Source organism: Plasmodium vinckei (genome assembly GCF_900681995.1).
Source record: "Plasmodium vinckei vinckei genome assembly, chromosome: PVVCY_09".
In the NCBI taxonomy this organism is placed as follows: Eukaryota; Apicomplexa; class Aconoidasida; order Haemosporida; family Plasmodiidae; genus Plasmodium; species Plasmodium vinckei.
This window is the reverse complement of record NC_051301.1, coordinates 822,790-850,225: the sequence shown is the minus strand read 5'-3', so window position 1 is coordinate 850,225 and position 27,436 is coordinate 822,790. Positions and strand designations below refer to the sequence as shown.

Below are 27,436 nucleotides of genomic sequence, written 5' to 3'. Positions count from 1 at the left end.
AAAAAAAAAATTATATAAAAAATAATAGTAATAGTCTACAACTATGTTGAGTCCTACATCATTAGTTTGCTTTTCAAAATAAACGCCAAAAATAGGGGCATATATTTTTTCTTTTTTCGTTAAGCTAATACTATATTTACATAATACATGTTTAGTACTTACTAGTTTTTATGGCATTAAGATGGATTTAAATAAGCGTGAAGCATGTTCAGAAGAATTGGAAAATGGGCAAAACTGCGATGAGGAAAAGGAACAAATACTAAAACACTGTTACAACGAATTTAAGATAGATATATCTTTTTTTTTAAAGTTACATGAACAGAAAATAAATATTTATAAATTAAAAAGTGATTATGTTAATTTAATTTCAGAAACATATATAAAAAAAATAAAAGTAGAATATAAATACAAAGACATAAATAATTTAGATATAATTGAATTTTATTATCCATATAGAAATACTAGTTATGTAGAAATTAATAAAAGTTCGTTTGATATTGATAAAATGTGTGTAATGCCCCAAGAAAATGAACAAGAGGAAAATATTAAAAAAACAAATAACTATAATAAAAAATATCAAGGAATACTTTTAAATTTTAATACATTAGAAGAATTCTTAAATGCAAATAAAATAAAACATGTTGAAACCTCAATGAATGATATAAAAATGTATATAGCATGTGAAAATAAAAAAAAGACATGTATATATGATAATTCTTTTTGGGAATATAAAGAAGGTGAATTAAATTTGTTTGAAAAAATAAACAAATATTTAATATTAAGTTATTTTGATTTAAAAAAATGTATATGTTATTATAGTATAGCAAATCCAGTAATCAAGCCAGTAGAAAATTTTAAAGAACTAACACCATCAAAAAGGTTGCATATATATATAGACACAGAATATGCATATTTAAATAATGACAAAAACGAAATTAATGTTATAGACACAATATATTTATCTCACAAACTTGATAACTGTTTTAATAATAATAAATTGTTTGTAAAGTCAAGAATATTTTTATTACTTCGATGTAAAATTCCCAAAAATGACGATGAAAAAAGTGAGACTTATTATGATGAGTTCATGGAAAATGCTCATGAAGTTTTGTCAAATACCCCAAGTGAAGAAGACAACGAATTTTATAAAATAAACAGTTTTAAAAATTTATATGAATATATTTTTTATGACAATACCAACAAAGACAATAGTTTAAATGATGACCAACAAAATAAACATATTTCACATTATAATATATTAAGGAAAAATTTGAATTTAGTGGTTTTACCAATTAGCTGTTTGAACGAATTAAAAGAAGATATAAATATTTCAAAAAATAAAATTTTAAAAAATATAAAAAAAGAACTTTTTGATATATATATATGTATGATTGATCCTAATTATGTATGTAATTCATTAAATTGGGATGCTCGAAATTTATTATATTTTTTAACAATAAAATATGAATTATATAATTTTTATATTGACTTATTAGCATTTAGAGATATAGGAATGTTTGATGATAATATAATTTGCTCCTTTAATTCAAAAAAAAAGTTAATTTTTAAATGCCCTATATTTTCAAAAGAACTTCAAACTAGTACTAATAATACTCAAACTTTATTCACAGATATTCCAAACATTTTAGGAATAAATTATGATTTATTAGGCACACTAAATTGTTCAGAAAGAAGTAAAATATTTAATTTGGGGTTAGTAAGCAAGTGTAATTATTCCACTAACAACCTTAACAAGTCAGGTGATACAAATTTGGGTGAAGGACAAAATAGGCTGATTAAATTCTTTTTAAACTCATCAATGTTTAATATAAAAATTGTTGGATTTTCCGATTTTTTTAAGACAACCCAATATGATAAAGATAGAAAAAGTGACAGTTTTCAAAATTATAAAGATAGAAAAAGTGACCATTTTCAAAGTGGTGAAATGCGTAAAGATATGAACCTTTTAAAATATGAAATAATAGGAGGATGGAAAAAATATGTAGAAAAAAAAAATAACAAAATAAAAGAAAGTATAATATATATTATAAATTTAAATAATTTTTTAAATAAAAATACAATACAAAGAATATCACTTGAATTAAATATAAAATTAATAAGATGGCGAATTTTAAAAAATTTTAAATTTGAAAAAATACATGATTTAAAGATATTAATAATTGGGTTAGGTACATTAGGTTGTTCTGTTGCTAGAACATGTGTAGCATGGGGAATAAAAAATTTTACTTTTATTGATAATTCACGTGTTTCTTATTCTAATGTTAGTAGGCAATGTTTATTTACTTTAGATGATGCTGAGTCTTGTAGTAATATGGGAGAATATAAAAGTGTAGCTGCTAAAAACAATTTATTAAAAATATCACCTGATTTAAATATTACTAGTAAAATAATGGATATACCTATGCCTGGTCATTTAAATTATTTAAAAAATGAAAACCTTTATAAAACAATAGAAGAATTAGACAATTTGATTGATAATCATGATGCCGTATTTTTACTAACAGACTCAAAGGAATCACGATATTTCCCATCCCTATTAATAGCTGAAAAGCATTATAACTGTTTAAAAAAGTATAAAAAATTAACGACCGATTGTGATAGTAATATTAATGATATATGCAAACTGGATGGAGATAACATAACATATAGCAATTATATGTGTATACTGAATGAGGGAATAGAAAATGATAGAAGTAAAAATGGTGGCAATAAACACGTTAGCAATGAACAAAGTTTTAATAAAAAAAATGAATTCATTGATCATCGAAACACATTTTATAGTAATATTTTATCAAGAATAAATCAGATAAATAAAATGCCACCTTTAGGTATATCAGTAGCATTAGGGTTTGATTCATTTCAAGTTATAAGACATCCATATTTATATTTTAAAGCTGCTTGTTATTTTTGTAATGATATGAATTCACCAACCGATTCAATAAGTTATAGAACATTAGATGAAAAATGTACAGTCACTAGACCTGGTATTAGCTCAATAAGTAGTAGTATAGCAACAGAACTATTAATATCTTTAACACAACATCCATTACAATTTTCTGCTCCTCATATTGAGAGTGATCAGTACATTTGTTTTGATTTAAAAGGAGATGATTTAAAAAATAAGAATGTAGAAACATCAAACTCATTTGTTTCATGTTTAGGAGCTACCCCACATATTATCACTTTTAACTTATCAAACTTATCAATGCGAAAACTTTATTCCGATGCCTTCGATAAATGCGTTTGTTGCTCGGAGTACGTTATCTTAAAATATCAGGAAAACAAACCCGAGTTTGTCAAAAAGGTAAGCATCCCCAAGCGGGACCTCAATTTGGTTGGTCAATACATATTTTTACACTATTATATTTTTTCATTTTTTCATTTTTTTGACCCTTTAGGTGATTATCGAAAGTCTCATGCTCGAGGAGATAACCAACATGGGAATGCTCAAGCAAGCCGATGAAGGGGAGGTGATAATTTTGGATTAGCCTTTTATAGGAAATGCTAATTTTGTGTCCCCAAGAAATTGGATGAGGCATACTGCCATACCAATTTTCATGGAATAAGCACGGTTCATTTTTTTCAACTTTTTTTCAACTTTTTTTTACAACATTTTTTCAATTTTTTCAACTTTTTTTCAACTTTTTTTTTCAACTTTTTTTCAACTTTTTCAACTTTTTTTTTTCTATATGTATTAGTATAGGGGTGGGTAAAATATTCCTACCGCTGTAAACAGGATAGATTATGATTTTTCGTAAAATATAAAAATCGCTACAACAGTAAAAAAAATAAAGATGGTGTTAAAATATGTCACATTTGATAATTTTATAAAATTTTAGTTATTTTTTTATTTACAATTTTTGTTAATTTTCGGGGTAATATTATGTGCATGTAGGTATTTAAAAAAAATATATAATTTATATATGGGTAAAAGGGAAAATTTTCTTATTATGTTTTAAAAAAAAATGTACATATTTTTGTAGTTAAATGATATAATTTACTTTGTTAAGTCTACCTAAGCAACTGTTGAAATGTGAAAAAATAAGATTTACTTTGTTTTACTTGGTTTATTATTACATACTACGCATTGGTTCCATTTTGCGAGCTTGTAAATGAAAGTGGCTGGATGAGGCTGACAATTATGTCCCTTTGCATTTGCATATCAAACATACTTTTTTCAAACTTAAATAATTTGCTGTTTGTAAAATCTATAAAAAAAAATAAAAATATATATTCAAACTGTTTAAGAAGAAAAAATAAAAATTTTCACACCCATCACAATTTTAGCTTATCACCAAACATAGGTCCCTACAATTATATAGGCGAAGTAAGTTTCCCTATTTCATATAAAAACAGAAAAATTTCAACAAAGAAATATCACACTTCTTCAAGTTTAAACTTGAAAGGAAAACAGGAACAAAAAAAAAGTAAAATATTTTATGTTGATAATAAAAAAATGAGCACAGTAAACTTTGATGACACTAACTTGGAAATACTAAAAAAAAATTTTGTGATTAAAGATAGTCCGGATTTTATTAAATATAGATTAGATAAATTTAATGAATTAAAAGAAAAGAAAAAAAAAGATTTAGAAAAAATAATAGAAAATGATCCAAATTATTATAAAGAAATAAATATTGAATTATTAGATGGGTCAATTAAAATTGGGCAAAAAAATGTAACAACACCATATCAAATTGCATCACAAATTTCAAAAAAATTATCTGAAAATTCGATAGTTGCTAAAGTTATTTATTTAGACGATGTTAATTTAAATCTATGTGATATTGAAGATGAAGAATCAGAAGAAAAAAGTGAAGAAACTTCTCAAGAAGGTATTTTATGGGATTTAAATGTCCCATTAATAGGAAATTGTAAAATAAACTTTCTTGGAATTGATAGTCCTGAAGGGAAAAAAGTATTTTGGCATTCGTCAGCACATATATTAGGTAGTAGTTTAGAAAAACTATATGGAGGTTATTTAACTATTGGACCTGCTTTAAATGAGGGTTTTTATTATGATATATTTTTAGGGAATAATTCAATTGTTAGTGATGATTATACTAAAATCGAAAATGAATATAATAAGCTAGTTAAAGAAAATGTTGAATTTGAAAAAATGGTATGTACTAAAGAAGAAGTATTAGAACTATTTAAATATAATCCATTTAAAATTGAATTAATTAAATCTAAGATTCGAAGTGATAATGAAAAAACTTCTGTTTATAAATGTGGAAATTTTATTGATTTATGTTTAGGACCTCATATAAAAAATACTGGTAAATCTAAAGCATTTAAAGTTTTAAAAAATTCATCAGCTTATTGGTTAGGAGATAAAAACAATGATAGTTTACAAAGAGTTTATGGTATTTCATTTCAAAAAAAAACGGAATTAACGGATTATATAAAATTTATTGAAGAAGCTAAAAAAAGAGATCATCGAAATGTTGGAAAAAATTTAAATTTATTTTTTTTTGAAAAAGAAACATCACCAGGATCAGGATTTTGGTTTACACATGGAGCTAAAATATATAACAAGCTAATCGAATTTATGAGGAAAGAATATAGAATAAGAAAATATGAAGAAGTTATAACTCCAAATATATTTAGTTGTGATTTATGGAAAACATCAGGACATTATCAAAACTATAAAAATTGTATGTTTATATTTAATATTGAAAATAAAGAATGGGGAATGAAACCAATGAATTGTCCAGGACATTGTCTTATATTTAAACAATTAAATGCATCTTATAAATCTTTACCAATTAGATTAGCTGATTTTGGAGTTTTACATCGAAATGAAATAACGGGATCATTAAGTGGTTTGACTAGAGTTCGAAGATTTCAACAAGATGATGCTCATATTTTTTGTTCCCTTGATCATATAAAAACAGAAGTAGTAAATGTTTTACAATTTATTTTTTATGTTTATAATCTATTTGGTTTTAAATATGATTTATATTTATCAACACGACCCCCTAAATATATTGGAGATATTAATACATGGAATTTTGCTGAACAGTCATTAAAAGAAGCATTAGAATTAGCAAATGTAAAATGGAAATTAAATGAAGGTGATGGAGCTTTCTATGGTCCTAAAATTGATATTGTTCTTAGGGACAGCTTAAATAGAACCCATCAATGTGGAACTGTACAATTAGATTTTCAATTACCAATACGATTTAACTTGCAATATAAGAATAAAGAATATGGAGTAGGTCAAGAAACGGATTCAAACCTACCTAATGAGTCTAACAAAGATGCAAATGAAAAAAAAGAAGATTCAACATTGGACAATGTTGATAATGAACAAAATAAAGTAGATGGTGACGATGCAGGAAATAACCAATCAGGTGGAGCATTGAAAAAAGGATTTGATAGACCAATAATAATACATCGAGCTATCTTAGGATCTGTTGAAAGATTTGTAGCTATATTAGTAGAACATACATCTGGAAAATTTCCATTTTGGTTAAGTCCAAGACAAGCTATTGTTTTACCAATAAGTGATAAATTTAATGAATATGCAAAATATATACACGACGTTTTAACAAATAATTTATTTGATGTTGATGTTGATATATCAGTAAATACTTTAAATAAAAAAATAAGAGAAGCACAACTAAAACAATATAATTTTATTTTAGTTGTTGGAGAAAAAGAAATATCTACAAATACAGTTACAGTTAGAGATCGTGATAATCCAAATGATCAAAAAGTTTATACTATACAAGAATTAGTAAATAACTTTAAAAAAATGCTTGATATTAATTCAATTAAACTTAATGAAATACCTCCATTTATTCAAAAATAAAATTGAATTTATTCACTACCCAATTGTGTTATTAAGTTTTATTACTAATTTAATGTATTTTTACTTTTTCATTTATTTTAAATACGTTTTCTTTGGATTTTCACTTATTTTAAATACGTTTTCTTTGGACTTCCATTTTGTTTTGACACAATATGGAAAATGTTCTTATTCCTTTTCACTAACTTTAAAACATTTTTAAATGAGTATGAATGCTCATCAGTTTTAGGGCGAGGCCCTGATACTAGTTAAGTGTGAATAATGAAAAAAACAAAAAAAATGAAAAAAATGAAAGAAAACAAATAAAAAATGCAAAATGCTACCTACTCTACACCATCCATTTCATACATTTTTATTTCTTGTTCTATTTGGTCACTATATGTACAACTAAGATATTTCATGTTATAATACATATGCCCCATTTTCGAAAATTTATCAACATTTAATTTAATATTATTTTTTTTATGATAATTTAACATTTTTAAAAGAAAATCTTTTCTTTTTAACCACTGGCCATGGGATTCCCATTCTCGTCTTGTGTTGGCTTCGACAAGTATTGCCTGTTCATCCTCGGGAATATTTTCGTTAGTTGTATTTATTTCCTTTTCTGTCGTCATGAAATAAAATATAATGTGAATATATATATGTTCTATTATTTGTGTATGAAATATAGCTAGGCTGATTTTGTTATTTGGAAATATATGACCATATATTATATTAGGCTATATTTATTCTGACTTATACATATTAAATATGTTTTTTTTTTTAATTACAATTTAAAAGGTTTATTTTTTGGCTAGTCATTAAGCAGCGCAAAGATATGTAACTATAACGAGATAAGTGTACTTTTCTATATATTATAATTGAACTATATACAATTTCTTTTTCCTTTTTTGTTATTTTTATTATTTAACAATGATTGTTACGATGATATAAATTTCGTTATGTTGTAAAATTATACGTTTTTTTCCAAATAATTTGGCGTTAAATATGGTGACTATTTTATTTATTATAACAAAAATATTTCCTAAAAATATATGACCATATGATAGCTAGCTAAATTAATTTATTATTGTTCATAAATTTTTAGTCCGTTTTTTTTTATCGTTTTTTTAATAGGGTAATATGCAGTGCCCAGATTGGAGAAAAAATAAAAATAACACAAACCTTTATACAATTTATAGAACCCGAAATTTAAATTAAATAAAATAAAGTAATTTCCCTTATTTAAATGTATAGCTTTTGAAAATATCAAAAGGTGAACAAACATTAAAAGTAAATAAAACAAATAAATAAAAGTGTTTAGCTCTCTTTTAAGGCATAAGCCTTGGGAAATATTGACCATCTTATATTTTTTTTACAATCTTTTGGATATAACTAAATATATATTTATGCCGATAGGTACTATTTATTATATAAAACATGTGATACCAAATTAACATTTTTTATGAATATTATATTTAGTTTTCAATTTATAAATACATAGAAGGGAATTTTTTTTTATCATGTGAATAGCTTTTTACTCTTTTTTCCAGTGAGCTTATTTAAGCCCATGCTCCTTTATGATGATAACAATATTAAAGAATATGAGAAAAGTGTAATAAGAATAAAAACAATGATGAATTTCCTTTTCAGTCTATGGTATATATAATAAACATACATATATTAAATGTGCGTGAAATATATATATGAAATATTATTTACCCAAAAATAGGGAAATAGTTACAGATTCTATTGATATATGCATATCAAAGAAAAATGACACATTAAGGGTGCACACTAATTTCTTTTCTCTTTTCTTGATAATAAAAAATGATATAACCTAATTATGCTTATCAACGAAAAAAAATAAATAATAAAATAAATAATGTTAAGCACAATATATAATTAATGAAATTTAGTTAATCATATCTTTTGGTGATTATTTTTTTTTGCCACTAATTATTGTCATTGAAAATGTTTATGTCAAATATTTCATAAAGGAGAGTCGTTCAATACATATGTGTGTGCTATCCATTTTTATTAGATAGTGTATTAAAACTTCTTTTTTCATTTTAATATTTGTAAAAAAAAATATAAGGAAAAACTTAATAAAAATAAAATAAGCCAACCTAGAATTACACCTAATTTTAAATAGTAAAGAATAATTTGTATATGTTTTTATAACTTGAATATACAAAGTTCTTATTCCTTTATTCCAAATGGGAATACATGAAATGTGTTAACATAATTTTTGTATAAAATTTAATAGATTGTTCACACCTTAATTTTTTTATTTACACATATTTTATTTTAATTATTGTTTTTTCTCTCTCTCGAAGATTATTAGCATAATATATCTCAAAATTTGATATGGGAAAAAAAGTCAACCAACTTTTGTATTTTTTTAAGTTTTATAAAGTTTTATATTTAACTAGGGTACATGATAAATAGTTGAATGCATAACAAAAAAAAAACACTAAATACACAAATAAAACATAAAACGAATTGAAAATAAATTTATACAAGTTTTGTATAGAGAATATTATATTGTTAATATTGTATAGACAAATAAGATCTAATGAAACAATAAAATATATTTTTGCACACATATATAATATTTTCTGAATAAAAAAAATGATACATAGTAAAATTTTCAAGAATTTTTAGAGATAATATATAAATTATAATAAATTTGTTCATAATATATATTAAAGGAATATAAAATAACTATTTGTGAACAAATTTATGAACGGCAAGGTAAAATTGTATATTTTTTAATCTGGCTAGCTAATTTTATAGCTCGTTGTAAAAAAAAAATATATGTTTATTTATTTACACACAATTGGCTACCCTCTAAAAGTTAAATAGTAATCAAAAAATAATATAAGCAAAATGGACATGTTTAGCACAGCACCTGATGAATTGAACCATGATGAAATAAGGAACGAAACTTTGAAAGATGAACTAAAAGAAAACGACTTTAAAAGAGAATACATAGACAATGAAATAAATATAAAGAAGGATGTTACCGATTTGGAAAAGGAAAATAAAATTACCCCATCAGTAATTGAGCAAGTTAAAAATGATTTAAAATCTAGTTTTGTTGAGAATGTAAAAAATGTAGAACTAATCAATATGGAAAATCGTGAAAATAGTCAAAATAGCCAAATTTTGCAAAATTCGCAAAATCGTGAAAATATTCAAACTTTGCAAAATTCGCAAAATGATCAAAATTTAAATGAGCAAATGAAACCTCCAAAAATACTATTAAACATGGATGGAAACAACCAAAATACTATTTCATCAAAAGGGTTTTTATCTCCCCCTGCTTTTCATGTAACTGAAATTATGCATAATGAGAAATGTTTAAAAAAAACAAAAGGACACATAACAGTAGAAATAAATGGAGATATATGTGTATATGGTGGTATGGAACAGAATGTCTGTATTGACAATTTTGTTAGATATGTACCAGGAATTAATTTATTTGAAAAAATGAGATTAAATTCAGAGGATATACCTTATAGAGCTTTTCATTCAGGTAATGTTATAACGGAAGATAATAAAAAATATATTGTTGTATTTGGTGGTATAAATGCTCAAAATAGTATTACTGATGAAGCATATAAATTTGATTTTCAAGCAAGAAAATGGGAGCATATTAAAAATGAATGTAGACCACCTCCAAGATATAAACATGCTTCTTTTAGTTTTGATGATGTATTATATATTCATGGTGGTTTAGACGTAGAAAATAAATTACTATCAGATTTATGGTGCCTCTCACAAAATAAATGGACTCAAGTTAAACAACTTGGGCCAAAACCAGAGGCAAGATATGGACATAGTTTAATGCTCGCTCCACATGAAAGAGCACAAATTGTTTTCTTATTTGGGGGAAACAAACAAGGTTTCAATAGTGCCTTATCCGATATTTGGATGTTTAATATTAATACTAATATTTGGAGGGAGTTACGTCACTCTTCCGGTTCAAAGCCTTGCGCACGATGGGGGTAATAATAAGCACATTATGGAATGGGCTAATCATATATATTTACATATATGAATGTACATATACACTCATTTATGTATTTATTATTTTTTCTATTTACAGTCATTCGACAGCTTTGATTGACAACGAATGGATGGTAATATATGGTGGTTTCACAAATGGATGGATCGAAAATTATGCCTTATCAGGTAAAAAAAATACACACATAAATAGTGAAAGCTAATGTTTTAATTGTTTTAGTGAATAAATATAATTTTTTCTTCTTTTCTATGTATTTATTTTACTTTATTTTATTCCCCCCTTTTTTAAGATATGTATGCAATGAATATATACAATTTCTCATGGTACGAAATTGATATAAGTTCTTCAAAAGCATTTAATCGAGGATATTTTGGATCGCTTTGTTTATTACCTTATAAAAAATCTTTACACGTTTTTGGAGGAACAAATGGCTCAAATGAATGTTCTGATGTATTTAGTATGTCACCTCTTGCCACGTATGCTTCATATAAAGCATTAACCGGTGTAATTGAGCAATTACACAGTAAGATTAAACACATTGATGAAAATGGCAATGAAAATGGCAATGGAAATGATAATGCACATATTAATTTAGCAGAATTTGAATTAAAATTTTCCGAACTAAAAAATGAGGTTAATAATATAAACAATATGATGAGGGCCTTTGAAACAAAATTTGCAGGTAATTTTTAAAGCTATTTTTTTTTCACAAAATTTCTATATGCATACATTTACATGTACACGTTCATAAAAAAAAACACAACAACTATTTTGGCTAGTTGAGTATGCAAATATATTGTGAGTTTGTATAGACTCCCACTTTAGTGTGTTTTTAAAGTTTCAAGTGATTATTCTGTGTATTCTCTTATGAAATATTTATTTAATGTTTATTATTTTCTCTCTTTTGCAGCTCTTGAAAAGTTAAACGAGCAGTGTGGAAAACTCCTTTCAAAAAATATCAACGCAGAATCTTTGGAAAAATTAGAAAAACGTATAATGAAATTGGAGTCTTCCAATGCCCTAATGAAACATGATAGTATATAAACCCATACGTGTGCAATAACCTCATAATTTATTTCAAAAATATATATACATATATTATCTTGACTAGCTATTTTGAGATTTTATTTTTATTTTTTTTTTTTTTTGGAGGAGTTATTCTTAATATTTTTACTTTTAAAACCAATATATGTTATATTTTTAATTTTTTTTGTTGGATATTAATTTAATCCGTTGTAAAATGAAACATACAAATAATTCCGATTTAAAAAAAACTGTTGTAAAATACTACTAAGAATATATTTACCTATTTAATCACTTATTTATGAATATTATTATTGATTATTTTAGCTACCCAAATTTTTTTTTATCATATTTTTTTATTATATACAATTTATTCTTTACACACACACACAATATTTTTCCCTCTTAAGAATAGTTCCAGTTAACGATCTATTCTGTTATTGTATTACTGTGATATGCACTTGTTCGCTTTTTTAAATTATTAAATATAAATAAATTATGGAATAAATTATTTTTATCATATATAACCTATATATTTTTAATAATAGTATTAATTTTAAATATATTTCTTTTTTTTTTGTATTTGAACAGTAGAATAAATTTATAGTAAATTATAAATAATATATATCATATGTATATAATGTGAATATTGTATGTTCTCCTAAATAATGGTACAGGGTGCATACGTTATTCTATTTTCCCTTTACAATAATAATATAAAAATAAAAAAAAATGAATAAAAAATAAAATATTACTTAATTTATGTATTATACATATAATATGTATATGCATACATTTATATGTTTCCTCATAAATTTTACTTTTTCTCGTTATTTGTATCTCCGTCTTATATATATATATATATATATAATTCCCTCTGTTTATTATACAATGCTTTCATAAGACAATTATAATTTAAAAAGAATGGTGAAGAAAAATGGCAACGAATAAATTTTTAACCACAAAAACTGAAAATTCGTATATTTCGAAATTTACACACAATGCCATAATATTCGGAGAAAATTTATTGAATATAATTTCTAATGGTTTTATAAACAATGATAAACCATTATATAACAATCAAGATGATCATATAGAAAATATATCCTTTTGTTCTGAAGTTTTACCTTTTTATTGTAAATCGGAAATAATTCATAACGCAAACATTTTTAATCCTCGATTTGGACATTCATGTATATTACATAAAAATCATGTTTATATATATGGGGGAAATCAGCATGCTAGCAATTGTAACCAAAATTTAATTCGATTCAACATTGGTACGTTTCTTAAAAAAGTGGGGAATACTTTCTTCTTATTATTTATGATAAACTTTTGAGCAATCATGAAATAGTTATTATCACAATATGTGAATATATGCATGTGTCTATATTATTTTTTTTTTGAATTTTTACAGACACTCATGTTTTTAAAGTATTGGAAGAACATAATAAGCCTAAATTAAGATATTATGCCACATTAGATTTAATATATTCATCTGACGACAAAGAGGAATGTTTATTTCTCTTTGGGGGGAAAGCAGGAAAATATATTACTAATACTACATATATGTATAATATAAATAATAAAACATGGAATATAATAGATACCAAAAATTGTCCTCCCCATGTTTTTGGTCATGTGTCATTCAAATATAAGAACATCATATTTATACATGGGGGTAAGAAACGAATTCAAAAAAAGGACAAAAATTCAAATATAATAATTTCATTTATTTTTTAACAAGTATTATCTTTGTGAAATATTTAACTATTATATATTTTTTTTCAGGAAATATGGGGAATCTACAAATAAATAGTGACATTTGGAATTATTTCGAGCAAGAGAAAAGATGGGTAAAAATTATAAGTAAAGATGAATATTATAATCAAAAAGTTTGTAAACCAAGTGATCGATTTTTTCATTCATGTGCTCTTTGTGTATCGAATCAAGGGAATGATATTAATTTATATATTTTTGGGGGGTTAAATAATAAAAATAAATGTGTGGATGATATATTTTGGTCTTATTCCCTTAATAATGGAAAATGGCGTGAAATAAAAAATTCATTTGGAAAAATTCCTGCACAAAGATTTGGGTATATAAACAAAAATTGTCTATTTTAACATGCCAATTTATTTGTTTCATTTATTTTTGTATATACATACCCAGTTACTTACTATAGAAATATTTTTTTTTTTTAGTCATAGCTCGATTTTGTTAAACTCTAGATGGTTTTTGCTTTTTGGAGGATACAACTATTCTTGGCATTCCCAATTGGACCTATTGGGTATGAAAAAAAATATTTAACTTATGCAACCATTTTATTTGCTTTAATATTTTCACATTTTATTAAATACTTTTTTTTTTTCAAGATATATATGCATATGATATAAACTTAAATACTTGGTCGATTTTAAACACGTATGGGCTGCCTTTAGTTTCTCATCACTTTTATGGGCATATAACACAAGTTGATAATAGTGGATATTTTTTTATTTTTGGAGGGTTACGAGATAATAAGGCATCATGCAAAGTATATAAATATACACCCCTAGTAATAACCCCAGATTTCAAGTAAAAAAAAAACATGCATTGTTCATAATTATTCGTAACATGACTAATATATATATGTCTATTATCATGCAATGATATGCTTTTCCCCCTGCATTGTTAATATTATTTTTATTTATTTATTTTTTTTGTAGAAACATTATGGACAAAATTGATGAAATGAACAAAAAAGTTAAGTATTTAGAAAATAATCCAATTTGCTCAATAAGCAAAACATATGTGAAAGAAATAGCTGAAATGCAAAATTATTTAAAAGGAATAAGTTTTACAATTGCAAGATATATACAACTTATAGACGATTTAAATGATAAAATAAAAATTTCTAACAAGCTATCCCAAAATAGTTATTCTTATTTGTCAGAAAAATTTGAAAAAAGTATTAAATATTATGATTCTTTAGACAAAAGAATTCACGAATTAGAAAAATTATCATCCTACTCTTTATCAGATCATGATGAAGATATTGTTAAAGAGACGTGATAAGACAATTTAAAAAATGTTACTACCAAATTTTTAATTCCTGGTCAGAAAATTATGAAATAAATTATGAACAAATCAGGAAAATTATTGGATAATATTTAAAAAATCGCTATATGTGTGTGTAGATTTTTTAAAGCATAAAAACGATCATATAGAATAATAAATAATATGTCGTGGTGTTATAATTAAACATATTGACTATAGTATGTCAATGGGAGGTTATTAACTTGACATTAGTAGAGCAAAAATTAAATACTTGTTAATACAAAAAATACTTTAACACTCATAGCTTTAGATATTCTATATTAATTTCATTTAAACTTAAATTATTATTATGTTAATGTTAATTTTAGTGAATTTCTTACTTTTCATTTTTCCATTATATATGTTGATACTAAACAAAGGCAATTAAAACATACCTATTATTATACACACAATTTTATAAATATTTTTATATGGCCTTATCATATATATAATGGGATATATATAATAATTTTTTATTAAATTTATTCATAATTAGTATTAAAACGATAAAGTAGTATCGTATTTTTTTGTTTGTTATCCTTTATAAAATATGATATAAAGTTTTTATAATTTTTTATTTGATTTATCAGACATATGCCATTCTATATATGCTTATGGGGCTATACCTTTGTTTTATTTTCATTCTGTGATTTTCCTTTTTTTATGTTAGCATTTTGTATATTATATTTATTTAACTTGTTTATTTGGCCGTGTGGCACAATATATTTTTTATAAACTTTTATAATTAAAACTTTAAATAGTTTATTTTTTTTCTTTTTTGTAAAATGTTTAATATTTCCTAAAATTTTTTTATTTATTTTGTTATATTATTCCCTTAGCATGCACACCCAAAGAATATACAAAATTGGGGGGATATTTTTTCACTATATATGCATAGTTAATAATTATTACATATTTTTTTACTTTTATTTTTTTTTATTTTTAATGAATAAAATTTAAAGTGATGGAATAATTCATTATTTAGCAGATATTTACATAAAATTATATATATGCTTATTTTACTGTAAAAATTTTAGGAATTATTTGCATAATAATAAATAATTTTGCATATTATTGTATAACACTATTTTTTTTTTGTTGTGAAATTTGGCAAAATGGTTTTCATTCCTGTTGAGGAAATTTTTCGAATGTTTCCAAAGTTTTCTAAAGATAGAGTGACCTTTTTAAGGCGTTATAGGTAAGTATAATAAGAAGGAAAAATGTGTATGTATATGCTCAACCAATTCAAGAGCGTATATTTTTTCTATAGGCATTACTAAAAAATAATATATTTTAGCCGTGGTTATTTTATTTATACATTATGAAATAGTCATAATATGTGTTTCTTTTTGTTTTTTTTCCAAAATTATATTCAAAATTAAGCATATGATGTGGCTGCATATATTGTATACATATATTTTATATTATTTTCTGCAGCTTTTTTAGCATATTTTTAGGCATAGCTGTTGTATGTAAGGCGCACACACCCGATTTTAATCAAATTCAGTTCACGCCGTCTTTTTTTTACAAAAATCATTTGAATAAGCTTAAAAAAAATGGAACTATTGACGAAGAAAAGTACAATAAATACTTGAACACTCAATAAGTGAATATATATCTATTTTTTAATAATCTAAAATAATATTTTCTATTCATATAAATAAATTAGCTAGTCGATCGAACAAAATATATTATACACGTTAATGAGACTATTAATTATATGAAGTTACAATATGAGCCATTTTATATGGAAACAATTTATGCATTATGTTTGTAAAATAAATTGAAAGAATATATACTTTTTCATATTTTACCAAAAAAAGTACAACTTGTATATAGACGACTTGAAAATTGTATATTATCATTATATTCTTTCCGAAGTATAAATTATTTTTCAAGTCTTTATATTTTTTTGTTTTATTTCATCACCTTTTTTATGTTATATATTCCAACTATTTATTATTATCATTATCATAATTAACATTTGATGAATATTCAATATTCATAAAGAGTACACCCTATACAATTTTACCACTACACATGAATAAAACAACAAATCTATTTATAATAATATATATTTTGTAAAAGTAAAGAAAAGTATATGTCTATAAAATGAAAAAATATAGTAACACCATACAATGACACCCAAATTGTTATTTTTTTGTTCTTAAAATTATAAGTTTTGAATATTTTAGCCTTATATACTATGTGCTAATATATTATCAAATTCGTTGCCTTATTTTTTTATAAAATTTGTATAAAGCATTACTAATATAAGTCCTTTTCTATAATGAGTAAAAACAAAAGTATGGGGAGTATGTTATGTTCTACATATCAAAATAGGGGTAAACAAATTATAAGTTTTTCCGTTTTTTATCTTTAAATCGAAAGTGATAATGTTATATAAATCGATATAATATACATTATATATGGCTACATCACCAAGCTATTTTAAAACATATTTATTAGCCTTTAAAACTTAATACAAAATTATGAAACATTTTAAGGCATCCCACTTTTATATATACAATTTTAACATTTTTGCCAATTCATGATTTTATTATATTTTTATAATTCAGTGATAATTTTATTTTATAAATATTTATAATGCCTACTTGTGTTAGCAGTATATATATAAACAATACTGATATTAATACCAAACTTTTTTTTTTCTTTAGCTATATAAAGCACAGTACCGTACTCAAATACATTAACATTAAATATGGCATATTATGTAATTTTTGTGTATTTAAAAATTATTATGATTTTTTTTTGTAATGTATTTTAGTCCTTATTAATATTCCCCACAATTGTTATTACTACTATTGTTCTTTTATTTCGAATTATTGATTTTGGATTTTGTTTCCTGCTTTTTGGGGTATTAAAAAGATATGACCATTTGCTATAAATATATGACAATGTCAGGTAAATTTTGAACAATTTATTATTAAAAAAAAAAATAGCGAAAATATAGATCTATTACCAATATAAAAAGTATGACCAGCAAGGTAAAATAAAATTAATATTGAAGAAATCAGGGAGCATTTAAGCTAATAATTTTTAACCATATTAAAAATCTTAGCAAACCCGTATACAAGTTTAACTCCTTATGTAAACGCATATTATATGTTTACAGATATTACAATATAAACTAAGTTGTAAAAAAATAGAATATTATAAAAATTGAAAAACATATGAGCAAGGTGAATTTTCCAATATATTTAGAGAGATAGCGATAAAAATGAAGCTAGTAACATTTTTGATGAAACTAACCAATGAAAATGTCACGATCGAATTAAAAAATGGAACACTTATAACTGGGGTTATAACAGGAGTTGATATAAAAATGAACACACATATGAAAAATGTTAAAGTAGTAATTAAAAATAAAAATGTTGGTGAATATAATGCTAATACAAAACAATTTTTATCATTAGATCATGTAACTATAAGAGGAAATAATATAAGATATTATATTTTATCAGATAGTTTACCTCTTGATACATTATTAGTAGATGATACTCCTAAAAATAAAACATCAAAGGATAAATCATTTTCAAGCAAAGATAAAGGAAGAGGAAGAGGTCGTGGAAGAAAAGTCCCAAGAAGATAAAATCCATAGGTTGTATAATATATATATGTGTGCATATAAATATATAATAATATTACATGCACAGATTGTTGTAATTTCATTAATTTTTAATAAAAAAAATAAGGATATATATGTTAAGTACAATATTACTACTAAATATATCGTCTTATGTCTTTTCAACTATGTTATTATATTCTCTTAACCCTTAATACGTGATTTTTTTAAATTTATTTTTGTGCTACCCTTTTTTCATGCATAATAATGTATATAAATATGTTTATCTTATAACACAAAATGGATGTCGATAGCTTTTGTTTTCGACAATTTGGTGGTATATATATTTTTTTTTAAAAACTTTTTTATTTTATAATTGTTAACCTTTAATTAAACAAAATGCTATACTTATTATATAAGTACATTTTAGAGAAAAAGACCATTTTATTTATACATGTTAAATATGGGAAATATAAGAAATAAAAAAAAAATGATGGGAATATTTTTTTATTATATATAAAGAGAGCATAAAAAATCTACAACGGCATACTTGATTTTTTGCCCTTCAAAATAAATCTATATAATATCAATTTGCATAAAATATATATCATTTTTTTATAATAATATGATTAAGTTATAACATTTTTAAGGGTTAAATTAATTTTTTAAAATATATATAAAACATATATAAATATATATATAAAACATCGTTTGGGGGCATTAAAAAGAGAAAACTATATAATATTATACGTACAAAACGTAGTAATATATTTTACATTTGGATGTTGCTAATATATTATGGGAAAAAAAATATTAGCAAATGTGGTTGAAAATATTTTAAAATTCCATTTTGAGTGTGAAAATATTATATATATGTATATATAATTTCTTTGTGTTATTATGATGAATATACGAGTTTATGGAATGTTTTATTTTGGTAAAAAAAAAAATAAAAAACATAAAAATAGTGAGATAGGGATAAGAATATATTACTTAGCTTAAATATGCATTTTTTTAATTCATATATTTAGCTAAATCGATGGTGAGAAGTGTTGATATTTTATTCTTTGAATATGGAATAAAAGAATTGTAATAACAAATATGTTTTCATCATTTTTAAACATATTTATATTTAAACATTTGGGATGATATATATAAAGAGAGATATAAATATGTATAGGCTTGATGTTATTATAAGTACTATATATGTACGTCTTGCCTTAATATAATTTTTTTTGTATATATATATAATATTTCTTTATCCCTATTTTATATATATGTTTTGTTTTTGAATTAATTTTAATTTAAATTATCACAAATATACTTATGCATAGGCACACATATATTTATGTACTTATGCCATGTAGTATGTAAACAAAAACAGCTTTTAAAATAACCTGAAATAAAATAAAAAAAAAAAAAAAAATAGAATGACGAATATATTAAATAATGTACTTGCAGCCAATATAAAATTTTGTAAACATATAAAAAATAAACAAATATTTTCAGGAAAATGTGAAAAGAAATATATATATAGTAGTAGCAAATATGCCACCCAAAATGTAATTACTGCTGCTAATTTTGCCATACCTAATGATAAGACAGTTTTTGGTGGCTTTCCTACAAGACAGACAGTACGAAATTTCTCGAGCTTTATGAAAAATGTCATAGAGCAGGTAAGTCTATCATTACACATGCATAGGTACATATATATATGCATACATACGGAATATTGTTGCCTCATAATTTTTCTACTCATTTTACAGGTTAAAAAAGATATGAGGGAAAACAAACAATACCAAGAGGCATTAAAAGAGTTGAAAGAGCAAACTGAAATTGATGATAAAGCTATTAAACTTAAAAAAAAAATTCAAGAAAATATAAATATTATAAAAAATATAAAAGAAAAAAATGAACAAGCAATAAAAATAATATATAATGATATTAATAAGTTTGTAACACATTGTTTTGAAAACTATTTTATATTTAGAATAAGTAAAAAAATAACTGTTAAATTTTTTTCAGGGTTAGCAAAAATATTATTAATAACAACCGATAAAATAACTGAGTTAGGAGACAAATGGAATGACAATAATGCATTTGTACAGCTAGACAAATGGAGACAAGAAATGGCAATTAAAAGATATAAAAAAAAAACAGGTATGGAAGAAAAAGCTATAAATAATAGTGAAACAGATAGCGAACATGCTAATTTAAAAAATGTTGAAGAGGATATAGAAAATGATACAAGTTCTAGTACTGGTGGTGAATTAATTTTAGCATATGAATCAGCATGGGATAAATTTGGAAGTAAATTAAAAGATATGCCATTTTTAAATAGTTTTTTTGAAAATCCATTATTAGGAAAATTATTTGGTGAAACAGAGTTAGCTGCTGCATTAAGAGTAATGAAAATGGAAGATAAAAATTTTAAATTATCAGAACTTATGTATTTATTTGAATTTGTTATATCTAAACATATCGTTGAATCTTATCTAATTGGAGATGAAGATACACTTAGATTGCATTGTGGACAAGCAGCTTTTAATTCTTTAAATTCAAGTATAAATGAAAGAAAAAAAAAAAAATTATTTTTAGATACAAATGTTTTAATATATAAAGATCATGAACTTAAAGGGGCACAAAGAATGGAAGAAAGTTCTCCTTGGTTTATTTTTACATTCCATACACAACAAATTAATTGTTTAAAAAATAAAAATGATGAAATTGTAGAAGGTAAAATCGATGACATTAGAGAAGTTGTTTATACAATGGCATTATCTAAGCATCCAGAACCCGAAACAGAAGGTTTACTTTATCCATACATAGTCAGAGAATTTGCAATTATAGGTAACACTCCTTCATGGTAAGCACACACATATTTAACATTAAAGAGGAAGGAAGTATTAATCCTATTTGCTAATGTTTATACGACTATCAAACTTATTTTTTAATTTGTCATTATTTTTTTTCACGTTTTTAATGTTTTAATTAAATTTATATTAAATGGGAAGTTATGCCTTATAGACGGAAGAAATTTTATTTGTTATATCTACATATTTATAAGATAATAATTAAAAAATCATTTTAATTTATCATTGATATTTTTGTTTTTTTTTTAAATGTTTGTGCATCTTTTTATTTTATCCGTTTGGCATATCATTATCATATATTTAAAAATTTTTTTTTTTTTTAACAAAACATTTTAAGTATAGAATTGCCATTTTGGCAAACTTCTTTAAATATATATTTTTTTTGAGTAATACATCCCAATTTGGGAATAGGATATTCATTTTTTTTTTTATCCACCCATCGAAGGAGAAAAGGTTTGTTTCCTTTTCCATCCGAGTAAGGGTGATGGTTAATTCGACAAATAAATAGGATTAAAAAAAATAAGAAGGAAAAAAAAGTTTAAGAAATTGTATGTATATGTACATGCACATTTTATGCCACTTTAGGGCCTAGCCCAAGTGGATTAACTAAAAAAGTATTGACTGTCTCGAACGAGTGATATATCTAGATGTCCCTGCTCAGGAGGTGGTGGAATTTTTTCTGCATATTTTCCTAATCGCATTTGAAAATTTTGATAAATGTTTTCTAAAATAGGTTCATTATATAAAGTAATAAAAGATTCTCTAATATATTTATTCATAATATCAACATTACAAGCATGTGCCCAATATGAGTCATGGACAGCAGCAAAACTAAAATTATTTTGTATAAGCATTTTTTCAGCAGTCATAATTAAATGTGAGGCATCTAATGAATGAACAAAGTTTGGAGGAAAGCCTAATCTTTGTTTATTTTTATGGAGTAAACAATTTTTATAAGATGTTACACTAACTGATTGTAATGGTGTATTTACTAAAATTCTAGTTCCTAATCTATATGGCTGTTCACAAGGTAATCCAATTGGGGATATCCATGTTATAGGTATATTTAAATCGTTTGTGACTTTAGATAAATTATTAAACCATTTTTTTATAATCATTGCTCTTTTAAATATTTCACTTATAGATTCAAATATATAATTAGCTATATATTTAGATAATGCATTAATAGTATTTTTATCAGTATCTTTAGCAATCATACTTTGAATTTTTCCTTTAACTTGATTTTTTGCACCAATAGATGTGACTCCATAGCATATTGTCATTATTGTTTGTTTTACAACTTTTCTTTTTAATAGATTATATTTAAAACAATAATTTGCCAATTGTGATTTACTTAGAAGGGTATTACTTTCATTTTTATCTCCACCATTATCCATATCATTTTTTATTTTATTTATAACGATATCTAATACTACTGTATAAATATCTTGAGGTTCATCCGATGGAAGAATATTTACAGCACGCCCACCATCTTTATCTTTGCCTAATGCGGCATAATGTTGTAGACCATTACATGTTCCATCTTGTTGTATAGGTATATTACTTTTATATTTTGATGGATCAGAACAATTTAGAGCATTTATTAAATCAATAGAAACAGCTAAAGCTTGCCATGGATTATCTGCTAAACCCCAAAATTCTAAATTATCAAATGGATTTTCACGTAATTTTTTAATATTATTAATATTGTTGTCAACCCATTCAATTCTTTTTTTAAAATTTAATTTATCTTTACCAAAATTATTTGCTAAATGAATTTTTAACCAATATAATCCATTTGATCCTATCTCTTTATCATCTGAAAAAACTATTAAACTTCTACAAATGTCATCACCCATATGATGTAAATGGGGAGACAACGGATACATTCTTCCACGAAAGTCGATATTATGAGGGAAATATATTTTATCATTTTGTTTGAATGTTTTTGCTACTGCTAATTTTTGTAAAAATGTTGGTCTTTCACTTATTAAACATTTATTTAATCTAGTAATTTCTTCCTTTAATAAATAGTATTTTTTTATTTCTTCATTGGTGTTACTATTTTTTTTAAAATCAATATTATAAGGTAAATTATAATTTTTATTTAAAGGGATTTTTCCTATCGTTTTCCCATTCATATATGCATATTCAATATAATGTAATATTTCTTTATTTACTTTCCAACCAACATTACCAATTTCGGATACTATATTTTTAATCCTGCCCATATTGCACACATTTAAATTAAATAATGGTTTAATATTATATCTAATAAAATTATTTTTTAATAATAGCATACCACCTTGATCATCTTCCCATTTTTTTGGTTTACATATCATAGGCAAATAATTTAATGGTACATGTGAATTTATTGCATTACTCAATAAAAAATTTGCACAACTTTCTCTCATATGTATAACACCATACCAATTATTATTTTTCCATATATACGAATGTACAAATACAGGTATTTCTATTTTATTTTTATCTCTCCTAGATCTATATAATATTATTTCTTTGTTTTTTAATTTTTCTTTTTGATTTTTACAAAAGTTGTTTTGCTTTCCTTTTTTCTCTGTTTCTCCAGGTTGGTTATCATTACATTTGTTTATGTTTGTTTCTTTTGAATCAATTTCACCTGAACAAGTCATATTTTTTTTTTCCATTACCTCTTGATTAGTGGGATTTGTTGTAGCTACTTGTTCGTGTGTGTGTTTTTTTTTTTTTTTTTTTTTTTTTTTCTTCATTTTCATTTTGGCTAGTATCGTCAAGAAAATTAGCTAGCTCATTTCCTTTTTTCCATTTATCCCGAATAATAAAATTTAAAGAATTAGATTCATGTTCATAATATTCCTGGTAATTTAATTCTTTTTTATATTTACAATCTGAGTAGAGATCATCGCCCATAGTTTTAGCTGTCTTATGTAAAAATAAATAATATTTATATTCATTTCTATATTCATTTTTGGCTGTATTTATATCGACGTCGATTTTAGCATTATCAATTAGCATTTTTAATAAAAGACCCCCGATTGATGCTTTTTTCATTGAATTCCATTGAATTAGTTCAAAAGGTTTATTTGAAGTGGTATTATTATTTTCACTTGTTTTGGAATTTTCTTTTTTTTCACCAGGTTTTACCTCATTTGCACACATTTCTGTGTTGGGTTGAATAGCTTGGGTTTTATTTTCAACATGCAATTTTTCTTTTATTTCATTTAGCATTTTATATTTTTGAAAATGAGAAAAAGAGACATTCGATTTGTTTTTTTTAATAAAATTATATAAAAGATTATTTTTTTCAAGTAATTGGAAATTTAGTTCATTATTAATTTCTTCTCCAATTTTAATAGCAACATGTGTAAATAAAGATTGATATGGATATTCTTGTTCAAAGTGTTTAGATTGTGTAGTTACTTCATTTGAGTATTTTTTTTTTAGTGGATTAAATGTGTATTGAATTGTCCATTTTACTGTTATAATAGCTAGTAGCTTTTCTTCGATTAAATCTGGGAATATATTTTTTTTATGATGGTTTTTTTTTATATTTTCTTTATAATTAATTATTTTTTTTTCTAATTCATTAACCCAATTTAAATATATTTTACATAAACCTTGGATTTCTGTAACTTTTTTTAAATCATGTAAATTTGAAACAAATTCTTCAGCTTCTTCAATAGCTTTTTTATAAGATGATCTTTCTATTAATATTTGCCTTCTCATGTTTATTATATTATTGCAATTGTTCGAATTGTTTTGGGGGGTTGCTTGCACATTTTCCATTTCTTGCCCATTTTGAACGATTGGATAAATGTTATCGCCATATATTATTTTCTTTTTTTCTTTAATCCATTTAATGTCAAATAAATTGTTTATATTCATGTGGTCTGATGTATCATTTTTATCTATCCCCATTTGAATGTTAATATTTTTTATATAGTTAAATATTTCATCCCCCCCAACATCACATATTAATAATCCGTTTGCTGATAAGTAATCATCAAGGTTTTCAAAAAATAAAATAATATTTTTTTCAATTCCATTAGTATGTTCTTTATCCAATGTGTTAATATAATTTATTATTTTATTTTTAGATTCTTCATTCAAATTTTTTATTTTTTCAACTAAAATTTCTAATTCGGTTTTAATTTCATTTTGTAGACAATTTTTGGATATATCATTTTGTTCATTTAATAGTTCTTTTTTTAATTTTGTTAGGTTTATTTTTTCATTATCATACTTGTTGGATTTTGTTGTTTCCATTTCATTTTTCCATTTTTCTGATGGTCGTAATGAGAGTGTATCTTTTTGTTTATCCAATTTACCATCGATTGTGGATTCCTTTTTTTTGGTATCACATTTTATAGAATGTTCATTATTATATAGTATATGTACATTAGCTTTTTTTTTTTTTGTTAGACTAATATTTGAAAAAGAGTTAGACTTAATATGCATTAAATAGTTAGCAGTTCTTTCTTTTGTTTTTAAAAAAAATATAAACCCATTGTTATTATGCAAATGTGTGAATTTGTTAATCAGACTTTTGGAAATAATGTTTGTTTTCATTGATAATAAAAATAGTGTATAACAAATTTTGTAAGGGGATATAAAAAAAAAAAGACTAATTTAAGCCTGAACAAAAAAAATGGCTAGCTACCTTTTTTTTTTTTTTTACAACTTTCTAAATGGTTGAAAGTTTTTCTACTAAACAATATTATGTGTAACCTTCGATAGGATATTTTTCTTTTTCATTATTTTCAAACACATTTGAGATTCATTTTGATATGTGAAAAATGGATTATATAATATGTACACAAATTGGATTTAACAAGCTTGGACTTTTTATTTGCTTTTTTTTTTTAATCGAATATAGCAAATGCGCATTCTACTTTGTAAATTTGGAAATGCGCATTTTGAATGTTTACATATTCACATATTTACTATTTACATATTTAACCAATTTTGATGCCGTTGAAAAGTGGAAAATTTAAAAATATTCATAAAGATTGTAAAAAATACGTTACATCCATTTTATTTACATATAAAGGATGTCGTTTGTATTTGTCAGTATTAATATAGTATTACAAATATGAAATAAAATAATCAAATTTTCAAAAAAAAATAATAATTTGTTTTTATGTTTGGAAAAAATTGTTTATACAAACTTAAAATGATATATATAGTTATTATAGTTTCAAACAAATTAGTGCTAATATCGGAGTAAGTTGAAAAAAAAAAAAAAAAACATACAAAGTAGCATAAGAAAGATTAAAATGCTGGAAAATGAAATTTTAAAATTGTCAAAAAAAATTATATACGTACATATTTTTGTATAAAATTACAAATATAATATTAAAGTAAATCAAATTAAGGTTATGATATTTTTATTTGTATATTATTTATAAAATATATATAAAAGGATAATATTTAACACAAAACGAAGAAAGTATGTTATGCTTCTTTATTTTTTAATTTATAATATATTTCTCTACATTTTCCAAGAAAGAATAATCTTTCCTTAATTTGAATGCATAGATATGTACGTATTATATTTTAGATATATTGTGCTAACATTCTGAATATCTATATAAAATGGTGATACAATTTTAGTTGGCTGTGTGAAATATAACCATGAATTATTATTTTTTATATTAAACACTATTTTATGTAAATTGGGTTATACACATATTTATGTATTAACAAATATTTTTGTTTTTATTTCATTTATCTATCCATTTTTTATGCGAATTTTTCTCATCTTGTTCTATAGAAGGTACATGCATATTCATTTTGATTTGATTATGATGACCAACTATATTATATTTCATTATTCATCGATTTTTATAATTTTATTTTTGACAATTATATATTCCAAAAAATAAATAAAGAAGAAAAGAAAAAAAGAAGTTTCATATTTTGTAAATTTTAATACTGTTTGAAGAAAATGTGTAGTTAAAAGAAAAAATAAAAATATTTTATAAAAAAAAAAAAATAAAGAAATATATTTTTTTAGTAACAGTTTT

At 23.7% G+C, this 27,436-nt stretch overlaps 10 protein-coding genes across 10 annotated transcripts; 7 read left to right on the top strand and 3 right to left on the bottom strand.

Moving 5' to 3' along the window:
- Window positions 1-181: 181 nt before the first annotated feature.
- Window positions 182-3,509, top strand: PVVCY_0902420 (autophagy-related protein 7, putative; the record flags this gene model as incomplete). Its single annotated transcript, XM_008626582.1, has 2 exons — window positions 182-3,325; window positions 3,420-3,509. 2 exons carry the CDS (start codon window positions 182-184, stop codon window positions 3,507-3,509), a joined length of 3,234 nt encoding a protein of 1,077 aa, XP_008624804.1.
- Window positions 3,510-4,147: 638 nt separating this feature from the next.
- PVVCY_0902410 (threonine--tRNA ligase, putative) lies at window positions 4,148-6,838 on the top strand (the record flags this gene model as incomplete). Its single annotated transcript, XM_008626581.1, has 1 exon — window positions 4,148-6,838. The coding sequence occupies one exon, from the start codon at window positions 4,148-4,150 to the stop codon at window positions 6,836-6,838; it is 2,691 nt and encodes an 896-aa protein (XP_008624803.1).
- Window positions 6,839-7,158: 320 nt separating this feature from the next.
- PVVCY_0902400 (conserved Plasmodium protein, unknown function) lies at window positions 7,159-7,452 on the bottom strand (the record flags this gene model as incomplete). The annotated part of the gene is made up of 1 exon (XM_008626580.1): window positions 7,159-7,452. One exon carries the CDS (start codon window positions 7,450-7,452, stop codon window positions 7,159-7,161), a length of 294 nt encoding a protein of 97 aa, XP_008624802.1.
- A 2,257-nt stretch (window positions 7,453-9,709) lies between these two features.
- On the top strand, window positions 9,710-11,894 carry PVVCY_0902390 (kelch domain-containing protein, putative; the record flags this gene model as incomplete). The annotated part of the gene is made up of 4 exons (XM_008626579.1): window positions 9,710-10,830; window positions 10,932-11,017; window positions 11,140-11,532; window positions 11,761-11,894. 4 exons carry the CDS (start codon window positions 9,710-9,712, stop codon window positions 11,892-11,894), a joined length of 1,734 nt encoding a protein of 577 aa, XP_008624801.1.
- A 916-nt stretch (window positions 11,895-12,810) lies between these two features.
- PVVCY_0902380 (kelch domain-containing protein, putative) lies at window positions 12,811-14,927 on the top strand (the record flags this gene model as incomplete). The annotated part of the gene is made up of 6 exons (XM_008626578.1): window positions 12,811-13,153; window positions 13,291-13,554; window positions 13,665-13,971; window positions 14,078-14,163; window positions 14,249-14,450; window positions 14,582-14,927. The coding sequence occupies 6 exons, from the start codon at window positions 12,811-12,813 to the stop codon at window positions 14,925-14,927; spliced, it is 1,548 nt and encodes a 515-aa protein (XP_008624800.1).
- A 1,139-nt stretch (window positions 14,928-16,066) lies between these two features.
- On the top strand, window positions 16,067-16,557 carry PVVCY_0902370 (conserved Plasmodium protein, unknown function; the record flags this gene model as incomplete). The annotated part of the gene is made up of 2 exons (XM_008626577.1): window positions 16,067-16,149; window positions 16,389-16,557. 2 exons carry the CDS (start codon window positions 16,067-16,069, stop codon window positions 16,555-16,557), a joined length of 252 nt encoding a protein of 83 aa, XP_008624799.1.
- Window positions 16,558-18,192: 1,635 nt separating this feature from the next.
- Window positions 18,193-18,564, top strand: PVVCY_0902360 (small nuclear ribonucleoprotein Sm D1, putative; the record flags this gene model as incomplete). Its single annotated transcript, XM_008626576.1, has 1 exon — window positions 18,193-18,564. One exon carries the CDS (start codon window positions 18,193-18,195, stop codon window positions 18,562-18,564), a length of 372 nt encoding a protein of 123 aa, XP_008624798.1.
- A 1,403-nt stretch (window positions 18,565-19,967) lies between these two features.
- On the top strand, window positions 19,968-21,407 carry PVVCY_0902350 (mitochondrial import inner membrane translocase subunit TIM44, putative; the record flags this gene model as incomplete). Its single annotated transcript, XM_008626575.1, has 2 exons — window positions 19,968-20,213; window positions 20,304-21,407. 2 exons carry the CDS (start codon window positions 19,968-19,970, stop codon window positions 21,405-21,407), a joined length of 1,350 nt encoding a protein of 449 aa, XP_008624797.1.
- Window positions 21,408-22,012: 605 nt separating this feature from the next.
- Window positions 22,013-24,064, bottom strand: PVVCY_0902340 (DNA-directed RNA polymerase, putative; the record flags this gene model as incomplete). Its single annotated transcript, XM_008626574.2, has 1 exon — window positions 22,013-24,064. One exon carries the CDS (start codon window positions 24,062-24,064, stop codon window positions 22,013-22,015), a length of 2,052 nt encoding a protein of 683 aa, XP_008624796.2.
- Window positions 24,065-24,089: 25 nt separating this feature from the next.
- On the bottom strand, window positions 24,090-25,979 carry PVVCY_0902330 (DNA-directed RNA polymerase, putative; the record flags this gene model as incomplete). The annotated part of the gene is made up of 1 exon (XM_008626573.2): window positions 24,090-25,979. The coding sequence occupies one exon, from the start codon at window positions 25,977-25,979 to the stop codon at window positions 24,090-24,092; it is 1,890 nt and encodes a 629-aa protein (XP_008624795.2).
- Window positions 25,980-27,436: the final 1,457 nt, after the last annotated feature.